Source organism: Ursus americanus, chromosome 14 (assembly GCF_024610735.1).
Source record: "Ursus americanus isolate L20-20 chromosome 14, mUrsAme1.1.p, whole genome shotgun sequence".
NCBI lineage: Eukaryota > Metazoa > Chordata > Mammalia > Carnivora > Ursidae > Ursus > Ursus americanus.
The window spans coordinates 59,820,736-59,837,056 of record NC_142140.1 but is presented as its reverse complement, the minus strand read 5'-3'; the positions used below and the strand labels follow the sequence as shown (position 1 = coordinate 59,837,056).

At 61.3% G+C, this 16,321-nt stretch overlaps 2 protein-coding genes across 3 annotated transcripts; one reads left to right on the top strand and one right to left on the bottom strand.

Moving 5' to 3' along the window:
- Positions 1–1,126: 1,126 nt before the first annotated feature.
- Positions 1,127–10,152, bottom strand: R3HDM4 (R3H domain containing 4). The gene is made up of 8 exons (XM_045800257.1): positions 10,019–10,152; positions 5,452–5,606; positions 4,943–5,067; positions 4,349–4,472; positions 3,707–3,792; positions 3,163–3,248; positions 3,024–3,079; positions 1,127–2,153 (listed from the first exon to the last, which is right to left on the bottom strand). The coding sequence occupies exons 1-8, from the start codon at positions 10,099–10,101 to the stop codon at positions 2,050–2,052; spliced, it is 819 nt and encodes a 272-aa protein (XP_045656213.1). The 5' UTR covers positions 10,102–10,152; the 3' UTR covers positions 1,127–2,049.
- A 77-nt stretch (positions 10,153–10,229) lies between these two features.
- On the top strand, positions 10,230–16,161 carry KISS1R (KISS1 receptor). Of its 2 annotated transcripts, XM_045800250.2 has the most exons (8): positions 10,230–10,332; positions 11,021–11,222; positions 11,482–11,574; positions 11,706–12,985; positions 13,728–13,852; positions 14,348–14,483; positions 14,777–15,009; positions 15,311–16,161. In XM_045800250.2, the coding sequence occupies exons 4-8, from the start codon at positions 12,772–12,774 to the stop codon at positions 15,752–15,754; spliced, it is 1,152 nt and encodes a 383-aa protein (XP_045656206.1). In that variant the 5' UTR covers positions 10,230–10,332; positions 11,021–11,222; positions 11,482–11,574; positions 11,706–12,771; the 3' UTR covers positions 15,755–16,161. The 2 variants fall into 2 exon arrangements, with proteins under 2 accessions (XP_045656206.1, XP_087723594.1); XM_087867468.1 differs by having other exon boundaries at positions 11,482–12,985.
- Positions 16,162–16,321: the final 160 nt, after the last annotated feature.

Sequence of the window (16,321 nt, the reverse complement as noted above, 5' to 3'; positions counted from 1 at the left end):
GCTCCTTTCTGACACCCCTCCTGGCGAAACTGAGGCTTCAAGGGGGACGGGGAGGAAGAGCATGACTTCGCGCCCAGTCCTGGCAGTAGCTTGGGGCGGGGATCCTCCACCGGTCGTCCCACATTCCCGGCCTTGCCCTCTGGGGACCCAGGATTCCATACCATTCTCGCTGGCCACTCAGGGGCCTCCTGTCCTCTGTGCCACCACCTGGACGCGCGTTCTTTAGTGACTGTCTTTGAAACGTCTAAAATGTGTGCGAGCACGGGCTGTCGCACACCCGAGCGCCCAGATCTGGGTTTGTAGTGAGATGCCACCGCAACAGGAACGGGGCTGTGCTGCAGCATCTTGGAGTGCCGGAGAGGACAGGGCTCACAGAGCGAGGCCAACCCCAGAGCAGTCTGAACGACAGAGGAAAGCAGTGCTGGGTTAAATCCCAAACTAGAAAGCAAATCCTCACGTGTCCCAACTAATACCAACGGAGGAATAAGTGAATACCTGAGGGAGAAGAGACAAAAGTCCCTGCAGAATTCTCAATAATGAACACGACCTTCTGCCCCCAGGGAGGCGGCTCACAGCTCCCACTACCTGTGTGTGTCCGCTGCACCCGGCAACGCCTTCCCCTGAGGACAGTGTGGCGGGGAAGGAGCTTCCCAGGGGAGAAGCCCGACGAGCACACCCGGCCAAGGGACCCGGGCCCCATCTGCAGGGAGAAGCCACATGGGCGGCAGGGTCCCCCAATGGGATGAACCCAGCCTGGGGACGTCCTGCGGGACCCCCAGCCAATCCCAGACAGACACAGAGGGAAGACGATGGGAAGGAACACAGGGAGGCCAGGGGAAGACAGACGCAGGGGCTGCAATGATGTGGCCACAAGCCAAGGGACGTCAGGGAGCCCCCGAAGCTGGAAGAGGCAAGAAGGACCCTCCCCTGGAGCTTCAGGGCCCTGCCACAGGATGAGTTTGGACTTCTGGCTTCCAGGACTGGGAGACAATCAATTCCTGTGGTTTTAAGCCACAGGTGGGGTGTCGCTCAGTGTGGAGCCTCATGCCCTGAGGCCTGCAGCCCCTAAGGACCAGGACCTAAGCACGACCTGAGCACCTGCTGAAGGAAAGGAAAACCACACAGCTGGAGACCAGAGCACCAGAGATTTATTGAACTCTCCACTTTTCCCAAAGCACAACTAGCCACACACACAGGAGGGGTGTCCCCTAGCTCTGCTCTTGTGGGACACACCAGGGTGAGCAGTCCCAGGGCACCCCAAGGTAACAGGCCAGAGCTGGGCAGGGGGAGGGGAGAGGGGACATGGGGAGGGGAATGGGGCAATCCGAGGGCAGAGGCTTCTGGCTAGAAGTCCCGATCCCCCAGTATGAGGGGAGGAGGTGTGCAGAGCAGACAGGGCCCCAAGAGCCACCAAAGCCACCAGGGGAGAACACATATTCCAAAAGATGGTAAGACCAGCCTTTAGGTTATAGCTTCTGTCCTAGGTTGCAGGGCCCACGCACACACGCACACACACGTACACACGACAGAACACTCCTGGAGAAAGGGGCAGAGCCCCAGAGATCCCCCCCCACCCAAGCCAAAGACTGGGGAGGGGGGGTCAAGCAGGGATGAGAACAAAGTCCCCCATTTATCAGTTGGGGCAAGTTTTTGGTTTTTCTTCCCAAAAAGGAAATTTAAAAATCTACAGCAAATCACGCCAAATTCTTAAAAGTCATAAAAACCCAGGCTCTCACTCCTTAAGCTTCAAAAGGGGCTGGAAAAGCAGAAGGAAGGAACGCGGAAGGGACCAGGCCAGGTCTCCTCGCTCGAATACAAGTCCCAGAGCGGGGAGCTGCAAGGCCAGGCCAGTCTGGGGCGGCCCCAGCCCCCAGCGTTTCTCTGGGAGAGGTGGACAGGGAAGGGGCCAGAGTGAGAGAGAGCCACCCAAGGGGACGAGCGTGTCTACAAGGACAAATTCTCAAATAATAAAGATACTGTGCCAAATGGTATTGGAGGTCTTGGCGCGGGGCGGGGCGGCAGTGGGTGGGGGGCGGGGCGGGGCTGCCATCAGCTGCGCTGCTCCAGGTACGCAGACAGGAGCAGCCCCGGTGGCAGGAAGTCCAGGTGGCGATTGCTGACCTTCATCTGCCTCTTGCCTTCCAGGTCAGCACCTGTGAGGGGGCAAGGAGGGCAGCAGTGACCCGACTGGGGGCGTCACGGGCCCCCAGCTCACCACCTCCATCCCTGCCCTCATGGGGGACCCGTGCTTCGGCATCCAGGCGCTGGGTGGCCCGGCCCCCACCAACCTCCCTCACCTCCCTTCACTCCCAAACCTGGGCTAGCCCGGGAGCCACCTAAGCTCAGTCCCACTTTGGGGCCTTTGCCTGGGCCATTCTGGCCCCCCCGCTCCCCATCTGGTCAGGTCCCCTCCTCCTCTGTGTTCTGGCCACAGCTCAAACCCCCAGCCCAGCCCCTCTGTCCTGAGTCTGTGGGAACAAAGAGAAATATGGGGGTTGCAAATGCACCCAGGGAGCACGTAGGAGGAACGTCCTAGGGTTGCCATGGAAACTGTCTCCTCAGCAACTCTGGGCAGGAGGTGTCGATGAGGAGCAAGGACCCAGTGGGGCACCCAGAGGCAGCAAGGGCCTGTGAGGACCCTCCCCAGGGGACTGCGTCCTGAGGACACCCCCATTATAAAAGTGGGGACACAGGCCCCAGGAGGGGGGCTTGCCAATGTCACATGTGTGGCACAGTGGAGGGGGCTACAGCTGAACAGAACTTTGCATCTCGTCTTGGGGGCCCCGGATGCCCACACAGGCCCCGCTCTCCCTGTGGCCCTGAGGACCCACAGTGAGGAGCGTCTAAGGCATCACCCAGCAGGGCGCCAGGCATGCGAGGAGCCTCTGATGAACGAGTGCACAGTCCTGCCGCCCCTCCTCCCCGAGAAGCCTCCCCCGAGTGACCAGACCCTGTGTGACTGTGGCCTTGGTCTCCCTGGGCTGCATCAGCCAGGTGGGGTCCTGGGGGCCGGCAGCACTTACTGGCTGAGATGAGGTCCATGTACTGGCAGATGGCATGAAGCAGGAGCCTCTCGAAACTGGAGGGGGATGGACGGTCAGGGGCCATGGGCCACAGCCAGGCCCCTGGTGGAGCCCACGGCGCTCACCCCCACCCAGTCACCTGTTGTCCAGCATGGCCGTGTACACGGCCTGGGGAGACACGGAGAAGAACGTCAGCAACCTCTCCTCCCAGGTCTCCAGCGTTTCCTGCGGGAGAAACGGGTCCAGCGGTGAGGCCAACTGGGAGACGGGGGACAAGCTGTCCAGGCCCCACGCCCAGGGCAGCCTCTGGAGTCCAAAGCCTAGGTTCAAATGTGGCCTTTGACCTGCTACACGAGGCTACGTAACGCTTTCGAAAGACAGCAGGACTGAGCTATCGCCGTACTGTTGAACTCCGATGCCTTCTGCCCGGTGGTCTCCTACACACCCTGCAGCACCGACCCTCACTATCCCTGCCCCTCCCACCCTCAGGGAAAGCCCTTGCCCAGCCCTGGTCCTGCACTCTGATCACACCGGTCCGGTCTGTATCCTGCCTGGTCACCAACACCACCTGAGCTGGGTAACAGCTCTCCCATCATACCACCGCCAGTTAGGAAGGCGAGAAAAAAAGGTCATCAAAAAAGACCAAGCAGGTGGAGAAAGATGAGGCCTGGCCTGGTATTCACCATGGGGATGCGGCTCCGCTTGAGGACGGCTCTCAGACGCCGGCTGATGCGCTGGAAGCAGTCGCGGGGTGTGTAGGCCGGGTCCTCTACAAGATTTCCTTGCGTGGGGCAGTCGCCGGAGCAAGCCTCTGGCCTGCCCACAAGCCAGGCTCCTCCCCGCCAGTCCCCCCAGGTGCCGCCCACTCACCAGGCCCCTCCCCACCCAACCCGGGCACCGCCCCCACACCAGGTTCCTCCCCACCAGTCCCCCTGGCACCACCCACGTACCAGGCCCCTCCCCACCCACCCCAGGCACCGCCCCCACACCAGGCCCCACCCCACCCACCCCAGGCACCGCCCCCACACCAAGCTCCTCCCCCAGTCCCCCGGCACCACCCACGTGCTAGGCTCCTCCCCACCCATCCCCTGGGGCACCGCCCATGCACCAGGCTCCTCCCCACTGCCAGGCACCGCCCCCACACCAGGCTCCTCCCCCCAGTCCCCCTGGCACCACCCACATGCCAGGCTCCTCCCCACCCGTCCCCAGGGCACCGCCCACATGCCAGGCTCCTCCCCACCTATCCCTGTCCCGCCCACAACATAATCAGCCGGGCACACCCCCCTATTCCTCTGGTTCCTCCAACCTCCCATCTAGGCTCACACCTCTCCTTCTGTCCTCTCCGCGGCCAGGCCCCCTCCTCCGCGTCTTGCTCTTGCCCTCATCCTCCAGGTAGCGAAGAACCCTTTCCTGCTCCTCCCCAGAGCGGTTCATGAAGTCATTCCAGACCTAGAAGAGAGGCAGGCAGGACCGAGGCTAATGACTGCGGGTCTCCAGCCCCAGGTTCTCCATTTAGCCCATGGGCACAGAGGGCCACAAAGCGGATGGACACACTCCTCGTACACACACTTGCCCACCGAGCTGGCCAAGAGTTTATGGGGTACCCACAGACCCGGCTGTCGGGCGGGGGATTAACACGGACCAAATATGCCCCCAGTGGGCTCATTTGTTCCCAATCACGGGCAGATGCATCAGGAGTGTGGGAAAGTTCTGGAGTGCGGTGGGAGTTCTGGTTTGGTCTGGGGACCCCGAGGGAAACAAAGAGGATGCTCATCAGGGGACTGGAGGGGGATGGGTGCAGACGGGCGCTCCTGAGGGAGGGACCAGCACAGGCCACGTGTGGCAGTGGAAGCAAGAACAAGAGAGGAGCCAGAGTGGCCAGAGCAGAGGGAGGCAGGAGGAGGGCACGGGAGCCCCACCTCCATGTAGGTCTCATTGCTGCAGGCCTCTGCGAAGATCCCGGGTGCTGCCGGGGGGGCCAGGTCCCCATCGTCCAGACCAGCTGTGCCCCCGTCTGTCTCCAGCAGGGTTAGGAGGTACTGGGCTAGATGGAAACAGATGGTCTCTGGGCTGGGGGGTGGCATTTGGGGCCCCCCAGTCTCCATAGAAACCCCTGGCCTTTGCATTTAGGGCCTTTACCCTCTGGCTCACAGCAGTCTCCCTGACCCCGCGCTCCAACTGTCTTTCCCAGAAGGCACAGAAATCATCCAGCCCCCGCCTCCGGAACACCTACTTCTCCCTGGCTTGTTGAACTCCTGGACATCTTTGCAAACCCAAGCCCCATTGCCCAGAGCTCCTCATAGCCCAGCCCCAGCATTGTGCAGCTCAGGGCCAGACTCATGGCAAAAGCAACAGATAATACCAACATACACACCATTCTCGTGTGAGCCCCAGGAATCCCCAGGAGGTGCCCCCAAGCCCTGCTCACTGTTCTCTAGGCGCTGGAGGCTCTTCCGCCCCTTGGCCTTGGGCACGAGGTCTGAGTTCCGCACAGCCTGGTGGATGAAGTGCTGTTTCCGCTTGGAGGCCGACAGCCTCTTCACCTGGGAGCCAGCTAGAGCGGGCAGGCAGCCCGGAAGGGGCCTGTGGGCCGGGTTGGGGTGGGGAGGCAGGCCTCAGGGCCGACACAGGCCAGGACCTCCAGGCAGAACCCCACTACAGCCCCTGTACCATAGCCATCACCTGCTTGGTTTCCCTCAGCAACGGGGAGCTCTGTGGAACCCTAGACCCTTCAAATTTCATTTTGTTTCCTGGTCACATCACCCAGGAGGTCCGTACAGTTGTGATGACAGATTAGTAAACTGGGGCCCAGAGAAGAGAAGACACTTCCCCAAATTCACATCGTGGGTGGGTGGCCAAGAAAAGTTCCTCCCCCCTCCCCCAGACTTCCAGATCTTAAGTGCAAGCTGGTGGGACCCAGAGTCTCCAGGATTTGACCACCGCCCTCCTCTGGGAGTTTCTCAAGAGACTGGGTTTAGCGGAGCACCTCCCGTGCCGGCAGCAGATAAAGCCAGCAACAGCCTCCAGGGGTTCGAGGTGATGCCCGAGCCCATGTGCCTCAAGTCCCTGGAGGCCCCCTGAAATGTGCCCAGAGGCGGGGCTGGAGTGGCCCCCTCGGAACTAATCTGTCCTCCTCCGAGCAAATGGCATTAATGGTGGAGATGGATTAGCAGCCTGGCCAGGACTCCCACTGGGGACGTCACCTGCAGACCCAGGAAGCAGGAGGGGGCGCTAGATGGAAATGTCCTGGCAAGGAGTTCCTGGCCGTCCTGGCCAGCCCCCCGACGACCCCCAGACCGCAGGCTGAGAGCACGTGGCCTCCTTGCCGCCCCTCCAGTGTGCCCGCCACAGTCCCCCCTGCAGACCTCCGCATGGGCTGCGCCCCCTGCCCGGTGCACGCTCCCCCAGACTCCGAATGGCCGTACGTTTTACTTCACTGTTTCGCCCACGACACGGTAATCCCCACGCAGACATTCACAGCCATGCCGGGTACGCAGGATCAGTTCTCAAAAAATCCCACGATTCCAAGACTGAGTAGAGCCCAGAATTCAAAATACCCCCCAAACTTTCCTAGTACCCAAAGTTCCCAGGACACAAACTAAAAACGGAAGCGTGGCCTCGCCCCTCCAAACCGTGAAACTCTAGGACAGTGGAGACCAAGAACGAAGCCAGGGCTCCTCAGGGTCTATACATATGTAAAGCGCCCCCAGCATTAAGGATCTATAGGTATAAGGGCCATGACATCCAGCTGGGAAAGAGAACAGGCTGACGAGACTCGGCACTGCCTGACGACGTCACAGCGGAGCAGGTGAGCGGCCCCAGGCTCAGAGGGTAACAGTTCCCACCAAAACCCGTGCTGTTGCCTCAGGAATAAACTCACACATGAACAAGTCCCATCAACAGGAGCCACAGGCAGAGGCAGGGTCACACCCTGGAATTTCAGCCCGAGTGCGAAGCCCAGCTAGGATGCTTCACTGTGTAACCTGGGTCCTCAGCTCACTCTCTTCAAAGTGAAGACAAAAACGGCCTCTGCAGGTGCCCGTGGATTAGAAAGGGGACACTCAGAGCCAAGAGGGCCAGGACAGGCACCCTCCCCCACTGACTCAGGCACAGCCTGCTTGGTTTCTTCCCATTATGGGGAGCTCACCCTCTGCATCACGCTGTTGATCACAGCGCCGTCCCTGGCCTGAATGTTCATTTTCACCATCACTATCATGCCAGGAGGCTGGTGATATTATGCTGATGCCCATTATACGGAGTTGCAACTGAGGCACAGAGGCCCTCAGCTGAGGTCCCACTGTTGCAAAGAAGGCAGCACAGAGCCGATGACTGAGGCTGGCTCCAACCTGAGGGCTGCCTCCCTGAGGCCTGAGCACCCCCACCGCGAGCCCCAGCTCACCCACGGCCTCCCCAGTGCCCCAGTGCTTGTGTCTCTACCTTGGCAGCTGGACAGAGTCCAGAACGGCAGCCTGCTGGGGCCGATAACAGAGTCTGCATCCGGGGGGACTTATCAGGAGATGTCAGAGTGGGGCTGAGCCCTCGGGACGTGGGGCTCTGACAAATGGGGCTTCCCCATCACCTCCTGAGAGTGACAGAGCCAGGATTTGAACCTGGTCTGAACGGGAACACTCTCCTTGAACCATTCAGCCCTCCTGCTTCTCTGGGCCCACCCACCTGCTAGTTAAAACCCAACTGGGCCCTCCCCTGCTCCACCACCATGCATGGCTCCCCAGAACCCTCACGCAAGGCCCAGCCCCGCCCTGTCCTGCACCGGGAACACAGGGGTCTGTGCCTCGCTCCACAGGCTTTCGGAGGGCTCCCCACCTTCTCATGGGCCTCACGCACTGAGCTGAGCACTGGAAATCGAATCCCACCACTAACTCAAGCTTGCTGACTTCAACCAAATTCCAGCAGAAGACAAGAAACATGTGGCCTCCAGGGCCAACTGCTGGGCTGGACCCCCCCTCAAGGAAGAGGACAGCAGAAGCAGGCAGGAGAGAAGCAGCAGCCTACAAATACCCAGCAAATCAGATGTGTAATGAAGGTTGAGGGTCCTCTGCTCCAGACACAGGGGCCCCTTCACTGGGCCTCAAACCCCCCAGGAACAGTCTACTTCAGGGCCTTTGCACCTGCTGAGCCTTCTGCCTCAAGTATACTTTCTCAGCACATTCTGGTCTCTGCTCACATGTCACCTCCTGGGAGAAACCACCCGGCTCCTGACCAGCCCGATCAGCTGGTCCATGTGTCTGTTTACTGCTTAACCCTCACCCTCCCACACCAGACACTTACACACAGGAGTGTCCCCAGAACCTGCCCAAGGGCCAGCTCAGCTGTTTCCCAGGCCACCCAAACAGACCACTTTACAGATGGGGAATCTGGGGACCCAGATGGGACACCTTCAGCTTCTTGGACCCAACAGGACTCGGGAAATGTCTGCATCATGAAAGTTGCTTGTGCCCAGTGAAGGGGGGACAGGCCCAAGGTAGAAACAGCTGTTAAATCAGGTTGAGTTTGGGGAGAAAAGTCCCCTTTGCCTCCCCCAATTCTGTTCCCTGCAGATTTTGAAATGAGGCCTTTTGACACCAGCTCTCTTGGGCTAAAATATATTTTATCTGGCACCAGCCCCCTCCCCCAGGAACAGGCAAGAGAGGAACCTATTTCCCGAAGCAGGAAACCAAGGGGGGAGGGCTCAGAGCAGAGAGGTGACTCAGGCTGGGGTGGGGCCGACAGGGCCCCCAGCAGTGACCGCACCCCACCCCCGGGGACACACAGGGGTGAAGGAGCACCGGGGTGCACCAGTGGGGACCCACTGGCAGGTTGATACCCACTTTGGATGGGTAAGGCCCCTTAAGAGAAGGTAAATACCCACATCTGTAGAGATCCACACGGCTTCTGGGTAAAGGCCCGGGGGAAATAACAACCAGATAATAATAAAAGTAATAATGAAACAAATTAAATAATAAGATGTGTCAGATAATAATTAAAGAATGGGTGCTCCGGGGGCTTCTGGGTGGCTCCGTTGGTTAAACTTTTGACTTTGGCTTGGGTCATGACCTCGGGGTCCTGGGATCGAGTCCCGCATCGGGCTCCTTGCTCAGGGGAGCAGGGGAGACTGCTTCTCCCTCTCCCTCGGCCCCTCCCCCTGCTCATTCTCTGTCAAATAAAGAAAATCTTAAAACAAAAACAAAGAAACGGATGCTCCCTTCTGCCTGCACAGGGTTGTTGACTTCCCCCCGCCATCCTGAGAAGAGGCCGCTATTACATCTCATTTTACAGATGGGGAAACTGAGGCACAGAAGGTGGCATAAACTGCCCAGGCGGCTGGGCCAGCACACGGAGGGGGCGGCGATCTCTTTGCCCCCCACAAACCAGGCCCACAGGGTGGATGGCTCAGGTTTCTACGGGAGCACCCTGATGAAACAGGAGTCTGCCCCAGACCGCCGGGGTCTTCCGCTCCTGCTGACCGGGGTTTTTAAGCACCCCACACGTTAACCTGTCAGGTGCTCAGATATGAACAAAGAGCCCCGTCTACTCAGGAGATGGGGGGCTGACAATCTCACAGGTAAGCGCAGGACTGGCAGTGGGGTGCCTACCCAGCTTGGGGACAAGAAGAGCGGCTTGTGGGTAAATAGCCAGAACAACACCAAAGCCTTTTCCGGGGACACGGCGCGCAGCGGCACCACCGCACCTGAGCCGGTGACAAGGCCATGAGACCCCTAGAGCTAGTCAATACCCGGGCACCAGGTGGAGGGGCACTCTGGGCCCCAGAGGCATGCAAAGGTGTGCCGCCTCTGTCCAAATACTCGGGCGTGTCGGGGATGGGGTTTCCCCGGGTGACTACAAAGACCCCCACCCCCACCCCCACCGCGGTCCGGGGTATCCTCAAGGAAAAGGGGCGGGGCGGCCTGGGGCTGCAGCCCAACAGGAGGGGACAGAGGAGGGGAGGGGGTGCTGGAGTCCCAGGAGGCTTGGCCCGCCCGCCCCGCCGCGCTCACAGCGTCCGCCGCCCGCCCGGGGCGCTTCCCACCGCCGCCACCGCCTCCTCCGAGCCGCCCTCCGGGTTCTCCAGCGCGACCATGCCTCGGCCGCTGTTGTCGCCGCCGCCTGGCAAGGCCTTCTCCCGACCGAGCAGGAAGTGACGGGCGCCCAGAGGCGGGCCGGGGCGGAGCCTGGAGGCTGGACGCGCCGGGCGGGGGCCGAGGCCACGAAGCCGGCCAGATCCCGGGCTGCGGGCGGCGGGCACCCAGCCCCGGGGGACAAACGGGACAACCGAGGCGGAGGACGGGGGCCGCGGCCAAGACCCCAGGCTGTGGGTGTGGGATGGGGGGGGGGGACACCCAGCCTCGAGGAACAGACGGGGAAACTGACGCGTGGGGGGTGGGTAGCGTGATCCCTGCCCCTGAAGCAGTGCTGCGGGTGGACAGGACACCCAGCCTCCAGTGGATGGCCGGGGAAACTGAGGCCTGGGTAGCCAGGAAAGAGGGGGACATCCGTTTCAGAGGCAGGGGACAGATGAAATGACCCAAGCCCCAGCGCCCCCCCCCCCCGCACCAAGTTGGCTTTTCCTTCCACCAGCCCTTCCCAGCCCTCTGTTCCAGTGCAGCCCCCGGAGCATGGACTGGGTGCCTCAGTTTACTCATCTCTAAAAAGAGGACAACATCAGCTTCCACCCACTTTCACCATTAAGGATTTGTTCATTTCACAATGCCCCCTGTGGGCAGGGCCCAGTGATGAGCTCTGGGGATGCAACAGGGACGAAGACAGACCCCTTCCCCACTGAGTGGGGCAAGGAAGAGGAGTTCTCTGAGAGACGGACTAGCAAGCTGCAAAGTGTGAAGGGCATGTCAGGGAGCGAGGACAGCCAGTGCAAAGGCCCTGGGGCATCCACAGTGACCAGAGCAGGGTGATGAGTGAGCATGAGGGGGATGGAGGTGGACGGCAGAGGGTGGATCTGCAAGCCTGGCAGTCCTGTGATGCGAGGTCTGGTTTTTGTTCAGAGGCAATGGGAAGCTATGGGAAGGTTTAGAGAAGAGAATTAAATCTACTGTGGAATCTAGAATCCACCCTTCCGTCTACAAGAAGAGTGGGGATCCAGGACCATGTCAAGTGACACCACAGGGATACAACCCACCACACGCAGCCTGTTGGAAATTGTGCAGGACGAACGACCCGATTGCTTTAACAAATAAAGAGCAACAGGTTAGAAAGGGGTTTGTGATAAGGAGGAGGAACCGCTAAAAGACCCCAAAAAGCATGTGCTGTGTGACATCACATAGATAAACGTGGAAAGAGGCAACAGCAATCGATGGTGGTATGAACCAGGGAGAAGGCTCCTCTGGGGAGAGTGACGGGCAGGAGGTCCTGGGGGCAGGGAGTGTTGGTTCCCTGGTCTTGCCCGTGATGACTAACTGGAGGATGCAGTGTGCACCTCACCCTGATTCTGGACTCTCCTTCCCAGGAAGCCTGTGCGGTGCCTTCTGACGCCCTCCTGGACCCTCTGCCTGCCCAGGAGCTGCCGCTGCCCCTGCTGCCTGCAGCCCCCACCTCCAAGGTCCAGCCGCCTGCTGAGGGCTCTCCGGGCCCTTAGATTGAACAACTCCCCCGCCAAAGAGTTCCTCCATCCTAGCAGCCTTGGGTCTCCTCATCCTAACCTGTTCCTCATTCCCCCTTCTGATTTTTTAGGCCATCGTCAATAATTTTGAAGGTGGAAAGAGGGTGAACGGGGAATGCCCCCTCTCCCAGGGTCTTTGCACTCTGTCTGGAGCCCATGTTTCCGCGTTTCTCCCCTCCCCCACCTCTCAGTCGCGTTTTCCTGAACAGTGGCATCTTCTCCTCTCTGCGTGGTACTCCGTGATGGCCGGAACATCCTGGCACCCTGCAGCATGCCGCGTGCGTAGTATCTGGGGTACATCTCTGGTGTGAGTTTTGGGGGTCAACAGTGTCCTTGCAGACTGCCCTCCACCTGGTCCCTACCATCAGGGGCACAGGTGCCCATGTCTCCACTGTGTGTATCTGCTAACGGCTGCTGTTAGGTGGGGGGCAGACGCTCCCATTTACAGCAATGGAGTCCTAGCGAGGTCGAGTTCTTTAAGAGCAGGCGTCTTCTAACCCCTAGCTCCTGGGCAGCCCTGCCCCCGCTCTGAGCCGTCCATGGCTCTCCAGTGCCCCTCCTTGCAGCCACCAGCCAGAGCCCACCCATCTGGTGCCCCAGCCCCTTGGAAGGTCAAAGTCATCTCCACTAACAAGGTGCCTACTCTTGCGTCTGTGTTTTGGTCCGGGCTGCTTGCCGGTCCTCTGAGTCTCTAACCTCTGATCCGGTTAGGATCGTCCTTCCAGGACCCACGCCTCCACGAAGCTTACCCCTCTCCCCTGGCCCCCCAAACCCCTCCTCCAGCCTGTCCCCTCCTGTGCGCTAGCCGGACGGTGCGAGGAGAGGAAGGAAAGGGGGAGATGTTTGCTATGCACGTGGGTGGGGGCGCGCAGGAAGGAGAGGGAGTGACGAGCCGCTGCAGGGGAGGTGGGAAGGCGGGGACAAGGCGGGCAGCAGGGTATAAACTCGCAGGGGCTGCGTCGGGCGCAGAGAAACTGCCCAGCCCGGCGGAGTCGCCCTCCAGAGCCGGTGGCCTCCAGCCAAGACCCTTCCCGGGCTCCGCGGGCCTGTCCCCAGCGGGCGGCCAGGAGGAGGGTCCCCGCGGCGATCAGGGGGCGCAGTCCCGCGGGCGGCCAGGAGGAAGAGGGCGGCGAAGCCATGAGCGCCGTGGCCACGTCGGCGCCCAACGCGTCCTGGGGGTCGCTGGCCAACGCCTCGGCCGGCCAGGCCCCCGAGCGGCGGCCTGTGGACGCCTGGCTCGTGCCGCTGTTCTTCGCCGCGTTGATGCTGCTCGGCCTGGCAGGGAACTCTCTTGTCATCTTCGTCATCTGCCGCCACAAGCAGATGCGGACGGTGACCAACTTTTACATAGGTGAGCGCCGGGGCGCTGCACGGTGCCTGCCTGCCACTCCGGGGGCCCCCCGGGACGGGCCAGGGCCGGGGCGCCCCCTGGCGGCGCGGCGCCCCCATGCAGGTCCTTTCCCTCCTTTCCCTGGGACCTTGGGCTAGAGCTCCAGAGCCCTGAGTGCGAGAGGGTTCCATGCGGGGTAGTTCAAAGGGAGGTTGGAAAATGGCCCACAGGGAGCTCGGCCCTGCCGCTTGAGGAAGGCGTCTGATTAAAGCGCGGTTCTTACAACACCGTGTCCCATGAACAAAAATACGGGGAGGGGCTGCGGGACCCCGGTGTGCGACCTTTGCCACCATGGCTCGGTGCACACATTTGGGTGATGGGCTGGCCTGCCTGGCACAGGTGAGCGCTCAGTTTTCCTTATCCGACGGTGACAGGTGGGCGAGCACCACTGTCTCCAGTTTGCAGTCGGGGAGACTGAGCTCGGTGGGGCACGGGGCTGCTCTCTCTCTTCCAGCCCGGACAGGGGTTGAGCAGCGCGGACTGACGCTTGAATGGCTAATGGAGCCCCCGCTGAGGGGATGTTTGAGGTGTAAAAGTGGGAGACTGCGAGGTGCCCCAAATTCTCTGCCCAAGGACGTGGGGGGAGGCGGCTTCCCATGAGCGGTCCTGCTGGTCACTCGGAGAAAGGAAAAGACCAGGGGGCTGAGCCAGGGGCATTGGGTGGTTGAGGCACCCCCCCCCCGCGCGCGTTCCCCACTTGCAGCCAACTTGGCGGCCACCGACGTGACCTTCCTGTTGTGCTGCGTGCCCTTCACGGCCTTGCTGTACCCGCTGCCCGCCTGGGTGCTGGGCGACTTCATGTGCAAGTTCGTCAACTATATGCAGCAGGTGAGCGGGCGGGGGGGAGGAACTGGGGGGCCAAGGGGCGGAGTCTGGGTGTGGGCGGGCTGGACCCCAGGTGGGGCGGGGCCGAGGAAGAGGCGGAGCCTGGAAGGGTGCGGGTGGGGGCGGGGAGGGCCCCCGCAGTTGGAGAGTTACAGATAGGGATGCGGGTTATGGAGGTGGGCATAGGGAGGGTGATCCGGGACCTGGGTTTTCTTGCCCAGCCGGTCCCGCGATCCTAGGATGGTTCTGCCTCTCCCTCTCAGTCTCGGGTCTCAGAGGACCCCAAATGGCCCCCTCAAACCTCCACTATCCTGTCTGGTGTCCTCTCTGGTGTCGCTCTCTCCTGCCCCTTCAACCCATGGCCCCTGGAGACCTTCCCAGGACACGTCCCGTTTGTGCCTGAGTGTTTGGACATCTGGGGGGAGCCGTAGTGTGGGCGCAGGCAGACAGGCCCCAGACCGGACACGGGGCGAAACGCCCAGCTCTCGGCCCTCGCAGGTCTCGGTTCAGGCCACGTGCGCCACCCTGACCGCCATGAGCGTGGACCGCTGGTACGTGACCGTGTTCCCACTGCGCGCCCTGCACCGCCGCACGCCCCGCCTGGCTCTGGCGGTCAGCCTGGGCATCTGGGTGGGTGAGTGCAGCGTGAGGGCCTCACGGGATGGGAGGACAAGTCTTTGTGCTCTGGGCGCCCCCACCCCACCCCCAACTGCCCCTGCCCAGGCCTCGGTCGTGCGTGCATCTGGGAAGTGGGCTCAAAGCTCTCCCTGAGAAGAGCCACCGAAGGCGCGCACCCTGAGGGCCCCACTCCTGGGAGGCGCTGGGTGACGCTGCCCGAGGAGGCACCTGGAGGGACCCAGGGTCCTGGCCTCCTGGCGTAACTCTTCCCTCGGGCAAGGTCTTCAAGCTGCCCTGTGCTCGGTCCAGGCTCCGCGGCGGTGTCGGCGCCGGTGCTCGCTCTGCACCGCCTCTCGCCGGGGCCCCGCACCTACTGCAGTGAGGTCTTCCCTAGCCGCGCCCTCGAGCGCGCCTTCGCGCTCTACAACCTGCTGGCGCTCTACCTGCTGCCTCTGGCCGCCACCTGTGCCTGCTACGGGGCCATGCTGCGCCACCTGGGCCGCACGGCCGTGCGCCCCGCGGCCACCGACAGCTCCCTGCAGGTGTGCGGCTGGGTGGGTAGGTGCACGCACACTGTGTGTGGGGGGCACATCTAGAGAACTCTGAGAGGGTGGCAAAGTGGGAGAAGGTGCAGGGGTCAAGAAGGGGAGCTCTGGGGGTGCCTGGCTAGCTCTTGATCTCGGGGTCCTGCGTTCAAGCCCCCGCGTTGGGTGTAGAGCTCAAAGATAAAATAAAACAAAACTAAATAAATAAATAAAATAGAGGGGATCTCTGACGGGTTGCCCCAGCCAGCCTATAGCCTTTCCTCCTACCACCTCCCCACCCCCGCTCCCCCCCCCCCAGGGGCAGCTGCTGGCAGAGCGAGCGGGCGCTGTGCGGGCCAAGGTCTCGCGGCTGGTGGCCGCTGTGGTGCTGCTCTTCGCGGCCTGCTGGGGGCCCATCCAGCTGTTCCTGGTGCTGCAGGCGGTGGGCCCGGCGGGCGCCTGGCACCCGCGCAGCTACGCGGCTTACGCGCTCAAGATCTGGGCACACTGCATGTCCTACAGCAACTCCGCGCTGAATCCGCTGCTCTACGCATTCCTGGGTTCCCACTTCCGTCAGGCCTTCCGCGCCGTCTGCCCCTGCGCTCCCCCGCGGCCCCCGCGGCACCGGGGGTCTGGTCCCTCTTACCGCACCGCCCCCCACACGGAGTTGCACCGCCTGGCCGCCCACCCGGCCACCGCCAAGACCCAAACGTCAGGCAGCGGTGCGTGTGTCCCGAGGGAGCACGCAGGCTGTGCGTCCTGAGGGAATACGCTGCCCCTCTCTGGGCCGGCTCTGGGAGGATAGAGCTGGGCCCCTCTGGGACAGGTGCTTGAACAGCAGCTGCTACTACATGGTTATAATAAATGTCTTTACTTCTGGGGCGCCTGGGTGGCACAGCGGTTAAGCATCTGCCTTCGGCTCAGTGCGTGATCCCAGCGTTCTGGGTTCGAGCCCCACATCGGGCTCCTCTGCTGTGAGCCTGCTTCTTCCTCTCCCACTCCCCCTGCTTGTGTTCCCTCTCTCGCTGGCTGTCTCTATCTCTGTTAAATAAATAAATAAAATCTTAAAAAAAAATAAAAAAATAAATGTCTTTACTTCTGTGCAACATAATCATAGTGAATCCCCTCCCACCCCCCTGCTTGTGTTCCCCCTCTCACTGGCTGTCTCTCTCTTTGTCAAATAAATAAATAAATAAAATCTTTAAAAAAAATCATAGTGAAAACGTCTTGTACTCCTGATGGTTCCGTGCAAATTTGCTGTGATGTGTGCTATTGATACTGTAATGAGTTATTTCTGTATTTCCTGAAATTGAAGACACTTGGATACTGG

Coding starts and splice junctions, on each gene's coding strand:
- R3HDM4 (XM_045800257.1), bottom strand. CDS start 10,101: ATGGTCGCGCTGGAGAACCCGGAGGGCGGCTCGGAGGAGGCGGTGGCG. Junction 5,068..5,451: donor CCTCCAGCGCCTAGAGAACA/GTGAGCAGGGCT, acceptor GTTTCCATCTAG/CCCAGTACCTCCTAACCCTG. Junction 4,473..4,942: donor GCAATGAGACCTACATGGAG/GTGGGGCTCCCG, acceptor CCTCTCTTCTAG/GTCTGGAATGACTTCATGAA.
- KISS1R (XM_045800250.2), top strand. CDS start 12,772: ATGAGCGCCGTGGCCACGTCGGCGCCCAACGCGTCCTGGGGGTCGCTG. Junction 14,484..14,776: donor CAGCCTGGGCATCTGGGTGG/GTGAGTGCAGCG, acceptor TGCTCGGTCCAG/GCTCCGCGGCGGTGTCGGCG. Junction 15,010..15,310: donor CCACCGACAGCTCCCTGCAG/GTGTGCGGCTGG, acceptor CCCCCCCCCCAG/GGGCAGCTGCTGGCAGAGCG.